General features: G+C 43.5%; 1 protein-coding gene across 5 annotated transcripts in view; it reads right to left on the reverse strand.

Moving 5' to 3' along the window:
• Positions 1-5,802: 5,802 nt before the first annotated feature.
• Positions 5,803-12,775, reverse strand: part of CHD1L (chromodomain helicase DNA binding protein 1 like) — a 71,179-nt gene continuing 64,206 nt past the window's right edge. For 3 of the 5 annotated variants that reach the window (XM_040626841.1, XM_040626842.1, XM_040626843.1), the window contains 3 exons: positions 11,708-11,822; positions 7,988-8,096; positions 5,803-6,139 (listed from right to left, as the gene is read on the reverse strand). In XM_040626841.1, coding sequence (XP_040482775.1) covers positions 6,067-6,139; positions 7,988-8,096; positions 11,708-11,822 — 297 coding nt within the window. In that variant the 3' untranslated portion in view covers positions 5,803-6,066. Of the gene's footprint in view, positions 6,140-7,987; positions 8,097-11,226; positions 11,470-11,707; positions 11,823-12,775 lie in introns of those variants that run through there. The other 2 variants (XR_005834022.1, XR_005834023.1) reach the window with 2 other exon arrangements.

The raw sequence follows: 12,775 nt of genomic DNA on the forward strand, positions 1-12,775 counted from the left end.
CCCTGGTGAGCTTTAGAACAGAGGACAGGAATGAGCCCTAGGGCAGGGAGACTCAGGCACCACAGATCCACTGTCCTTTTTTTGTTTGTTTTTTGTTAGTTAGCAGTTCTTTAGAGCTGAGCTTCATCCTTGAACTCTCAAATGGAAAAACAATACTGGGGAGAGGGACACCCCACAGGTTGTTATCTACCAGCTCTGGGGATTTGGAAAGGGGGGAGGAGTAGCTGCTTGAGGCTGTTCGTTCCCAATCTATTAGCCCCAAGGGTTTTTTCCCTGCCCTTTTACCCTGTGGGTATTTGAACTCGTCTTGAATTTCTGAAGGGAGGTGGCAGGCAACAATGGAACCAAGGGAAAGTTGGGATAGGATGGTGGTGGCATGATCTGAACAGCTTTTCTTGAAAAACCTCCCAGAGCCACACCAGCTACCAACTATCCCTATACACCAGCTCAAAACTTTCCATCCACCCTGGGATTTTTTATGTTTGTATTGTTTCTTAGATTCCATGCTTCCATTTTTAATTCCTCCAGAGTTGATTTTGGAGGAAAGAGCCCAGGTTAATTTGACATTTTGGTAGGATGTCTTCTCTCCAAATTGTTTAGTACATGCAGTTGATGGATGCAGAAAATAACTTATACTAAGGATTTTTGTTTTTACCCTAAGAACAATGAGAAGCCATTGAAGGTTTTAAGATGAGTGATGACAGGATCTGACTTTATTTTGAGACTACTCTCGCTGCAATTTGGCAATCAGATTGGAAGGGAGCAAGAGTCAATATAAAGACAGAGTTAGAATGGCTTGCAGTTGTTCTGGTGAGATGATAATGGTGATCAACACTAAAGTGATGGTGGGGATGAAGAAAAGTGGATGAATTCAAGAGATACTTATGAAGTTAAATGGCTAGATCTTGATTATAGATTGAGTTTAAGGGAGACGAGATATATGAAAGGTAACCTTTACACAGAGGGCTTGCATAACTGGATGTATTTCGGAGCACTGGAAGGGATTGAGTTAACTCAATTTTGGGTGTGTAAATGTATGATCCCTTTAAAATATTCATTAGACATGTCAAGTAGGTAACGGAGTATATAGGCTTGGAGTTCAGAGGAGACAGCTGAGCTAGCTATGAGATGACTCACACATTTATAAATGGATGAAATAACCCTGAGTTCAAAATGGAAGAAGGGGACATAGAAATGAAACTTCAGGAACTCCTGTTATTGGTTGAATTATCCTCCAAAATTTATGTTTGAAGCCCTAAGCTCCAGAACCTCAGATTGTGACTCTATTTGCAGACAGTGCCTTTAAAGAGGCAATTAAGTTAAAATAAGAACTGTAGAGTGGGGCCTAATCCAATCTGGCTGGTGTCCTTATAAGAAATTTGGACATTCGGAGAAACACCAGGAGGGAGTGTACACAAAGGTAAGACCATGAGGACATAACAAGGAGGCAGCCGTCTGCAAACCAAGGAGAGAGGCCGCAGGAAAAACTAAATTTGCTGACACCTTGATTTTTGTACTTCAAAGCCATAAGTACTAAGAGAAAATTAATTTCCATTGTTCAATATCCACCCAGACTGTGGTTTTGTTATGGCAGCTCCAGCAAAATAATACACTAGGTTAAAAAAAAAAAAGATTGTGGGGCGAAAATTGTACAAAGATGATAGAAGATAATTCCTGGAGATTATTTTGTCACAGTAGAGTATTTTGTCACAGAAGTCAAGGCAAGAGTGTCTCAAGTGTGGGAAGCAGTCAACAGTGTTAAGCTTGGCTGACAGGTCAAGATGAAAACTAAAAATTGTTCTCTGGATTTAGTGAGTTGGAGTTTGATGGTATTTTCTTTTTTCTTTTTTTAAATTTACTTGACAGAGAGAGAGCACAAGCAGGCAGAGTTGCAGGCAGAGGGAGAGGGAGAAGCCTGCTCCCTGATAAGTAGAGAGCCCAATGTGGGGCTCAATCCCAGGACCTGGGATCATGACCTGAGCCCAAGGCAGATGCTTAACTGACTGAGCCACCCAGGCACCCCAAGTTTGACGGTATTCCTAACACAGACTCTTGATGGTATAAAGTGAAGAAAGGCAGAATGGTATGGGTTAGAGTCAGGGGGAAGTGAAGAAATGAGATGATTATGGACAACTCTTGAGGTTTGTGATAGAGGAAGGGAATGAGGAATGGAGTTCTTTTTAAGTGGGAGAGACTTGACCTTATTTTCTCTCAATGGGAAGTTTTCAATTTAAAAGAAGAAATTGAACGTATAAACAAAGGAACTGGTAAAATAGCATTCTTGAGAAGGGTGGAGGGGACAGTTTACAGCTGAGATTGGGGAGGTTGACCTTTTGTTAACAGGGAAAGAAAGGCTGGGAGTAGATGTGGACACCTTCAGAGTAACTCAGGGGATAAAGGAATGGCTGCTTATTTTCTGGTTGGTGAAGGTCCTTGGTTTTTAAGCCATCTTTGCTTCCTAAAATGAAATCTCGGTTCAACTTTGCCTTATAACTAGTGTCATTTCCTCTCATATTCTGGCATTTGATTGGCTGGTTGTCTATTTTCAGTGTGGTTGTGAATCTTCACCTTAATGCCACTGGTATTTTAGTGAGAAGTTTTGAGAAGCTTCAAAGGGCAGTTGCTAGTCAGATACCATAAAAATGACAAGTTTCTGTCTTCTCAAGTTTTATATTTAAATACTTAAGCCATCTGGAGTTTATAATATATGGGGGAAGTCTGATACTTTTCCCAAATTGCTAGCCAGTTATCTCAATACCATTTCAATTCAACAAATCTATCTGAGTGTCTGCCAATCACTTTGTGCGATATGAGAAATCATCTTTCTCAAAGACCTTGTTATTTCACCAAGGGTTAAGTAAATAGACCAATGAATATAATATGAGGTACAACAAAGAAAGCGATGTAAACATAATCATTAGCAGTTCAAACACAGATTAAATTTTTATACAATTACAGGAAATGCCTTTTTCTGGATTCTTACAGAAAACCAGACCTGATAGGAGACAGTGGAGAGGTGGAGATAGGGGAAAGGGTTTAGGGGAAGGCAGTCCAGGGAGAACTACCATGATGAGCAAAAGCCCAAGTGAGAAACTGCTAGATGTCTTTGGGAAATAAGGTTAGATTATGGTGGAAGGTAAGCAGTGCTGAAGTTTATACTGCAGTTAGTAGACAGCAAAGAAAACCCACTGGCCTAGAGATGATTTGGGGCTATAAAATGCCTTGAAGCTATACTCGAAGAAGGTTAATTAACTTAGTATACACTTTAGATTGATTGGGGAAAAAATTAAGTCACAGGCTTGTTACAAAAGGTAAAGGACAGTGTATTAAAAATTAAGAAAATATATCAGGCTGTATATGTGGAAGAAGTTCAATAGACTTAAGATCCTCATTATCTCAATAAGCAGGGTTTTCATACTTATGTAGAGGTACAAACTTTTCCACAGAAGCTCATCAGTGAATAAAATCTTGTATTGTCCTCATAACCCTGTCTTAGCCTCCTCAAAGGCTACGCTAGAGGGTATCAATGATAAGTGCAGAGGCTACTTTTAGGCAAACAGGCTTGAGTGATGTAATATAGAAATGGCCCTCAGCGACCCCCTAGCTGAATACAGACAGGTCCATCAGCGACCCACCTCTAATATCCATAGGCCCTCACTGACCAATGGGCTACTTACAACCAGGCACAGTTACCAAAAAAGGGAAAATTCCATATGTTGCCATACCTCCTCACCTTCGCTCTTTAAAAACAGCCCCCACAGCCTGGGTGGCTCAGTCCAGTAAGCATCAGACTCTTGATTTCAGCTCAGGTCATGATCTCAGGGTTGTGAAATCGAGCCCCATGGAGCCCAAGATTCTCTCTCTCCCTCTGCCCCCACGTCCCCCTCTAAAAACAACCACCGAAAAAACAGCCCCCACCCACTGCCTACTTACAGTCTCTCCTTTGCTGTCCTGCCCACAGCTCCCTTGCCATTGAATTTATATTCAATAAATTTCTATCTCCTTTGTTCTGCTGCAGGTGAATTCTTTTCAGTGCCCGTGCCACCCACTGGCTTCCACCCGATCATTGCCCATTTGGGGGCACCCACCCAAACAGGAGAGACCCCACAATAAGCTGTGGGAGAAAGACAACAAAACCTTTGAGATGAACAGAATAGGTAGCTTTTCTCTTTCCCAGAGAATGACAGCGCTTTGGGAAAAGGGAAGGGATTATAAAAGGTAGGAAGGACTTATGGAGACACAGGGCAGTGTTGATGACTGAACTGCTGAGGTAGACAAGCAAAGCAGGGGGCTGCCACTAACAAGTGACCCATGTCGGGCAGAATGTGCTATGTGAGTTTTCTAATCTTCTGTGTTGTTTTACCCAACTTATCATGAGACAGAGGTTCATGTGCCAGGACCTCCATCCAGAGGAAAAGCTCATATGGGTGGAGCATGGGGGACAGAGTGCAGGGTGAAAATGAAGCACCTCTACCCCCAGAACAACTGTGCCCCTGAAAGGTCAGCTGTGTTCTCTTTGAGAGTGAGTTCCCTGCTCTGATAGTTCTCTCAGATGTTCAGAAACGTCCCCAGGTGGCCCTGTGCATGCTGCCCTCAGAAGACAGCACAGCTTCCCAGGAGAGCATACAGCTTCTGCAAACCAAGTTTTCTTTGCATTTGCTAATACCTCACCTATTTGTACTGAGACTGCTTCTGAAGGTGTGACAATTTACCTGTGCATTAGGTTAGGTTTCATTATCCTCCCTTTAAAGAGTTCCAATTCTGTGTTTACTTATAGGAGAGACAAGACGCCAGTCAAGAGTTAAAGTTATTATAATAACCTGTGTGTCAAGGCCTAGCAGTAAGAGGAGGAGTTAAGAGGCAGCAAAAATGAAAGAAGTTTGGGGCGCCTGGGTGGCTCAGTCAGTTGAACATCTGACTCTTGATTTTCACTCAGGGATGAGAAAGAACCCTGCGTTGGGCTCCACGCTGGGCATGGAGCCTGCTTGAGATTCTCTCTCTCTCTAAAAAAGGAAAGTAGTATTAGGAGGAAAAAAAAAATAAAGGAATCATTAATTTAGGGTCTAAGAAGTCTTCAATATGGATGCTAAAATGTCGAAGGGTGAAGGTGCCAGGGAGGGAGTCAAATGGAACAGCACAGCCCAGGCGCTATAGATACCACCTTCCTTAGACGGTCTGGTCCTGGCTGGCTGCCCCACCAGCCAGGGTTCCTTGAAATCAAGGGCCCAGGGCTGGGGCTTCTGAACAGGTCTCTATAGGACTCAGGATGTTGAGGTCCTAACAGCAGTAGAAGTCAGGCTGGTGGAGGATAGGCAGCCAGGACTGAGGCTTTATGTACAAAAGCACGAAAAGCCACAGTTTATACAGTGTCTCCCCCCAAGACTCATTCCCTTGTGGTTCTTGGCCCCTGCCCTCCCCAATAACACTAGTCATTCTGCGCTGGCTTTGTGCCATTGCCAGAATTCCCTTACTTCTTTAAGCCGAACTCAGTTTGGTGGGAAGGGGAAAGGTGATCCTCTGGTTTCTCTGTGTTCACATTTGACAGGCCTCTAGGCCAATGTTTTGTCTTCTAGATCTTGATGCTGAGCAGTGTGAAAAGGGCAGGAGAGGCTCCGCTGGTCTGGATCAGGAAACTCACCTCAGTGTCCTGTCTTCCCAAGGCGTAAATCGGCTGAAGGTGCTTCCTTCTCCCAGAGCAACCTGTTTCATTTCTCCTTAATCCACAGCCTAATCCTCTGTAAAGCAATCAGTCTGATGGAGGGGAAGAAAACTGGATTGAGGAGAAAGCAAGCAATGAAACCATTAGAGATAGAAAATTTATTATTATGCAAATAGCTATGAAAATGGGAGCCCTGGCAAACTGCCAGAGGACTTTCCCGATTAAGGTGTGCATCCCTGTATTACAGGTACCAAATCAGAGTAACACATCCTGGAGAACGAGAATTCGGAAAACACAGTATCTCAGGGGCCCACCAGATCCAGACTCCTTTTTGAAACACTCTAATTCAGTAGCTCTGGGCAAATATTAATTGCTTGCTGAATGCTGACTGTGACACTGGCCAACTGTTAAGGCACCAGCAGTCCCGAGGAAGAGGGCTGTGGATGAAGAACAGCTGCCCTGCTTCTAGGAAAGTAATATCTGATAAGGATAGTCAAGGAAGATCTATTTCATCACTTTAAAATCAACTTTACTAAAACTGCTAGTTCTCTAGTTTAGTAATTATTGAAATAACCACTCTGAAAGTAGCATGCCTTAATTCCCTTCACCATATCATAAATTCTCCCAATACTGTTAGTACTCATTACTGCTATTGTTATCTTATTAAAACTCTTTTGATACCGCTTGAATTGTACAAGCATATAAAACGACTTTTCTGCTAACTTTTTACAGTGATTTAAATGTTGTGAAGAAAGGGGATCCCTCCTACATTGTTGGTGGGAATGCAAGTTGGTATGGCCACTCTGGAAAACAGTGTGGAGGTCCCTTAAAAAGTTAAAAATTGAGCTACCCTATGATCCAGCAATTGCGCTACTGGGTATTTACCCCAAAGATACAGACGTAGTGAAGAGAAGGGCCATATGCACCCCAATGTTCATAGCAGCATTGTCCACAATAGCTAAATCGTGGAAGGAGCTGAGATGCCCTTCAACAGATGACTGGATTAAGACGATGTGGTCCATATATACAATGGAATATTACTCAGCCATCAAAAAGAACGATTTCTCAGCATTTGCTGCAACATGGATGGGACTGGAGGAGATAATGCTAAGCGAAATAAGTCAAGCAGAGAAAGACAATTATATGGTTTCACTCATTTATGGAATATAAGAAGTAGGAAGATCGGTAGGAGAAGAAAGGGAAGAAGAAAAGGGGGGTACACAGAAGGGGAAATGAACTATGAGAGACTATGGACTCTGGGAAATAAACTGAGGGCTTCAAAGAGGGGGGTAGGGGAATGGGATAGGCTGGTGATGGGTATTAAGGAGGGCACGTATTGCATGGTGCACTGGGTGTTATATGCAACTAATGAATCATGGACCTTTACATCAGAAACCAGGGATGTGCTGTATGGTGACTAACATAATATAATAAAAAATATTATTAAAAAAAATAAATAAATAAAGGTCAAAAAATAAATAAATAAATGTTGTGAAACACAACACTGTATTGAAGTATCTGCGTAAAAAGATGGAGTTTCTTTTTTTTTTTTTAATTTTTTTTAAAGATTTTATTTATTTATTCGACAGAGATAGAGACAGCCAGCGAGAGAGGGAACACAAGCAGGGGAAGTGGGAGAGGAAGAAGCAGGCTCATAGCAGAGGAGCCTGATGCGGGGCTCGATCCCATAACACCGGGATCACACCCTGAGCCGAAGGCAGACGCCTAACCGCTGTGCCACCCAGGCGCCCCAAAAGATGGAGTTTCTGTATGATTATAGCACTTGGGGGTCAGTTCAGCTTCTAGTGATTTTTTTAGACTCAGTGTAATAGTTCAAACAATGCTCACTGATACAGCAATGAGATCATTAGAAGAAACTACTAGTCTAGCAGTACTAGATTATATCCTAATGGTCAAAAAGAATTTCACACTGTACCCTAAGAATACACTGAATAGGTTTCAAAAGTAAAATAGTTCCCTCATTTGATTGTTTAATTATTTACTTTAGTGAACAGAGCCTTGTCTTCAGGCCTGAAAGATCTCTAGAGACCTCATGTGAAAAGATTCAATGTTATCAAATGACATATTCAATGAACTACCCCCTTCATATACCTTTTAATCTAGCTGCTGGAACCCAATAATGCTTGGGTGTATTCATCTCCTTGGATATGTACAAGTTACAAAGTATTTCTTAGTTTTTGTCTCATTGGTGAGGGACAGAGTAAAAAATGTGCCAGAAGAAGGCTTGGCCTTGATTAGTGATATCAGAAAATGCAAGACATCTTCTCTGAGCTGAGAGAACACACTAGTAAGATCACAAAAGGATACATGTAAGTTGGGATGCCTTTTGCAGCCAAGTGTTTCCGAATGAGTCTCTCAGTACCATACCAGTTAAAACCTTTCGTGGAATGTCCAATGCGTGGAAGATGAACACTTGCTGTTAAAGAGGAAAAAAATAGATTATGATGTCTTCATTCATCAAAAATTTGATTCAGTATAAAATATACATAAGAGAAAACTACGCTCTTAGTCACTTTTTGGTTTCCAACAGAAAAAATGTACATAATCATGGGGTATCCCACACAAAGCATAACATTACAAGGTCAAAAATATTCTGGGGTAGGACTGTAATAGGAAGAATTAAGTAATTCTGTTAAACACAAAGACCTATATGCTCTGGAAATAAATACAATGAAAATAGAATACGATCAATGTTAGATAGAAAAAGATTCTTTTCTTTTCTTCTTTTTAAAGAGAGGGGGAGAAGGGTGGGGGATTGGGATAGGCCAGTGATGGGTATTAAGGAGGGCACATATTGCATGGTGCACTGGGTGTCATATGCAAATAATGAATCATGGAACATTACATCAAAAACTAAGGATATACTGTATGGTGACTAACATAACATAATTAAAAATTATTATAAAAAAAATAAAGAGGGGGGAGGAAGGAAGGGGGAGAGGGAGAATCTTAAGCAGGCTCCATGCTCAGTGGGGAGCTGGAGGCGGGGCTCAATCGCACAACCCTGAGATCATGACCTGTACCGAAATTAGGAGTCAGGAACCTAATTGCCCACCCCCCCGGCACCCCGAAATAATCAGATTCTTTAACAAGTCAATCAGTTCAACAAATTCTGAGACACAATGGGTTTGGAAATAAAACTTCACTCTGACTTTTGGCAGAGACTGTCTGCTAATGTGGACTGGGTGCGGCTATGAAGAGGGGAAGGGGTAGGATATTCTGGTTAAGAGTTGGCTTGTGTATCTTGCTGCTCCCCTGTTGGGGGCATATATATTTATAATTGTCATATCCACTTGTTGAATACTTCCTTTAAGAATAATATAGTGCCCTTCTGCATCTCTAACTATAGTCTGTAGTTTAAAATCCAATTTATCTGATATGAGAATTGCTACCCCAGCTTTCTTTTGAGGTCCATTTGCATGAAAGATGGTACTCCATCCCCTTACTCTCAGTCTGAATGCATCTTTGGGTTTGAAATGAGTCTCTTGTAGACAGCAAATGGATGGGTCATTTCTTTTTATCCAATCTGCAACCCTGTGGCGCTTTATGGGATGGTTCAAACCATTTACATTAAGACTGATTACTGAGAGATATGATTTTAATGTTGCCATGTTGCCAGTAAAGTCTTTGTTTGTATTGGCTGTGACTTTCTGTTCTGTATCACTCTTGGGGCCTTTTTACATTTCTAGAACCCCCCGTAATATCTCCTGTAGGGCTGGTTTCGTGGTTACAAAATTGGTTAGTGACTGGCGATTCTGAAATGTCTTTATTTCTCCATCAATTCTGAATGAGAGCCTTGCTGGATAAAGGATCCTTGGCTGCATGTTTTTCTCTGAAAGAGCTTTAAATATGCTCCCCCAACCCTTTCTCTCATTCCAGGTCTGTGTAGACAGGTCTGACGTAATTCTGATGCTTTTGCCTTGGTACGTGAGAAATTTCTTTGCCCTGGCCGCTTTCAATACTGTATCCTTGCATCTAATATTTGCAAATTGCACTATGACGTGACGTGGCGTAGGTTTGTCATGGTTGAGCTTGGGAGGGGTCCTCTCTGCCTCTTGGACACGAATGTTTGTTTCCCTTGCTAGATTAGGGAAGTTTTCAGCTACAATTTGTTCAAATATCTCTTCTAGACCTCTGTTTTTCTCCACCCCCTCGGGGATGCCGATGATTCTAACATTGGATCGTTTCATTGAGTCAGTAATCTCCCGTAACCTACATTCGTGGGCGTGGATTTTTTTAAGACCATCTTCTATTTTCATTTTTTCCTCTATTAACCCATCCTCCAATTCACTAACCCGTTCCTCTGCTTCTGCGACCCTGGCCGTCAGAGCCTCTAGTTTTGCCTGCATTTGGCTCATAGAATTTTTAATTTCTGTCAGATTCGCTCTCATTTCTGTCCTTAGGGATTCTATATTCTCAGTAACCTTTTCGTTAATAGTTTTTTCAATTCTACTCATCATTTTGACCATCGTTACTCTGAATTCCATTTCTGATAATTTGGTTACATCCATATCCATTATTTCTGTGGCAGAGGCCACAGAATCACTGTCTTTTCTTTGCTGGGGGGGGCTTCTCCTTCTTGTCATTCTGATGAAGAGAGGTTGCGGGGTTTCCAGAGCCCAAATTATTGACTGGGTCCCAGGCCGTGCCCCTTGTTTTATAGGGATCTTAGGGATGTGGGCTTCTTCTTTAAAGATTTTATTTATTTATTTATGTGGCAGCCAACCAGCGAGAGAGGGAACAGAAGCAGGGGAGTGGGAGAGGAAGAAGCAGGCTCCCAGCGGAGGAGCCCGATGAGGGACTCCTTTCCGGAACGCCGGGATCACGCCCTAAGCCGAAGGCAGGCGCTCAATGACTGCGCCACCCAGGCGCCCGGGTTGTGGGCTTCTTGATTTTTCAGCCTGCCTTCTGTGTTCTGGGGGAGGGGCCTGCCGCGCCAATACTCAGGCAACCCTGTTTGGGTAGAGTCTCCGTGTCCCCTGCGAGGGGGGATGGGGATGGGCACTCTCTGAGCCGGTATTTCCAGGCTTTTGTTCTCTGGCGGCTTTCCCTGGCGGTTTGCTGTGCCTCTTCTGAGAGTCAGAGCAGCAGCGGCCAAATTTCAGCCTCTGTCACAGAACAGAGGGATTGCGGCCCGTTCTCTACTAATGTTCTGGCCACTTTAACTCTGTTTCTGTTGGTGCTGCTCAACCCTGCAGCGTCCCGGGATGTGCGCCCCACACCCGGCGTCCCAGCTCCTCACTTCCAGGGCCGGCGCGCTCTCTGTCCTTTGTGTTTCTAATGCCGCCAGCCGCCAGCGCCGCGCTCCCGGATCTCCGGTCTCAGTCTGATCCAGAGCGCACTCGGGATTCCGGTGTTCCGCGAGATGCCTGGTGGGCGCGCACTCCAGCTCACGGTCTCAGTCTCCTGTTTTGCGGGTGCCGTCCGCTGAGCCCGACCGCTCTCCGTGCAAGTGGCTACCGCTCCGGCGCCCAACGCGGCGGCTCCCTCCCCTTCCGTTTATCTTCCGATATCTGTGCACAGTTTCATGGCTCCCCGCTTCGTACCTCAATACTCAGCGCTGGAGATGTTCATTTGTAGAGATCCAGATGCGTCTTCCTGCGTCTCAGGCTGGTTCCGTGGTTGTTTAGGCTGGTCTGGTACCTATCCAGCTCGACTCGGAGGACCGGCTGAAAACGGTGTCTCCTACTCCTCCGCCATCTTAACTCACCGGGGAAGGGGTAGGATAAACAGCATTCCCCAACTGCATCTGACCAGATCATTACATCTCTGGTCTTCTGCTTCCTCATCTGTAAAATCATGATACAAATATCCCAGTGCAGGGAGATGGTCCACACAGATGATGACTATAAAAGTGATCGGGAAAGGAAAAGAGGCTAATCAAGATGATGTGATGGTTACTTGTGTGGTCCCTTATATGGGGGTTTACCTTTACCATATATATTGAATGAGATCTTAACATTTCTCATCTCCCTTTAAAGATCCTATCACATGCCTGGAAACAAATTCATCTCCTGAAAAGCTTACCTTTCTTTCTCTTTGCTGCTAAACAGATCTTCTTCAGGCCCTCTTCTAGGGCTGCCATCTTAATGCCAGACAGGACATTGGAGCGATCACGGTGCTGAGCCACAATCAAGGCCAACTAGGAGGAACAGCCATCACATGGTTGACATGACACGAGAAGGCTGCACTGTCAACTAAGTGACCTGCCCACGGAGGGGGCTTCATCTCCATCTTTTTTGGATGCTCTGCCTGAACTACGTTCTACCAAATTCATGACTTAATCTTCCATCATAATTGTTTTTATTTTGTGGTAACTTTATACACAAGTATTTCCTCTTCTTTTTAAGATATGTTAAAATCAGCATCCAAAACATGCTGTCTTTCCTAAGTGCTCTCAATGGTAAAGAAAGAATTTTTCAGTCTTAGGAGCAGAAAGGACTTTACAGGTTCCTGTATACAACCCTCTGGCTGATGCTCCAGTCAGCTCCCAACCCCCCATTCCAACTCTGCTCCAGTAATTCCACCCTGTCCTAACTTAAGTGGGGGAGACTAGAGAGGGTGTCAAGGGAGTGTCTGGGACTGACATTCCTACCACCATATGGTAACCAGTTGTTTTCTTGAGTCACTGGATTCTGAGCATCTATGCCATAACCACTATGTTGTTCACATGTCTTAGAAATGACTGAAAAAATGAGCAGGCAGAAGCCACTTTCTCAGCCACACAGACCACCAACCTCAAAAAAATATATGTCCCTTTCAGCCTGGTTTCTAAATTTCTTTTCTAAGTCAGTAAGATTTGGCTCTAAATTCAATATGAATTCAGTCCCTTGAGAAAGGTTAAGTGTGGTTAATAAAACATCTTAGAGGAATTCTAAAGGACTGGTAAGTAAGAGACACTTAAGATGTAAAAGGAGAATTTTTTTTTTGAAAGAGAGAAAGTGTGCACGGTGGGAGGGGCGGAGGGAGAGAGAGGGAATGTCAAGCAGGCTCCACGTTTGGTGCAGAGCCCACTGCAGGGCTCAATCTCAGGACTATGAGATCAAACCTGAGCCAAAATCAAGAGTTGGGCACTTAGCTGACTGAGCCACCCAG

This window comes from Ursus maritimus, unplaced genomic scaffold (genome assembly GCF_017311325.1).
Source record: "Ursus maritimus isolate PB19 unplaced genomic scaffold, ASM1731132v1 scaffold_12, whole genome shotgun sequence".
NCBI lineage: Eukaryota > Metazoa > Chordata > Mammalia > Carnivora > Ursidae > Ursus > Ursus maritimus.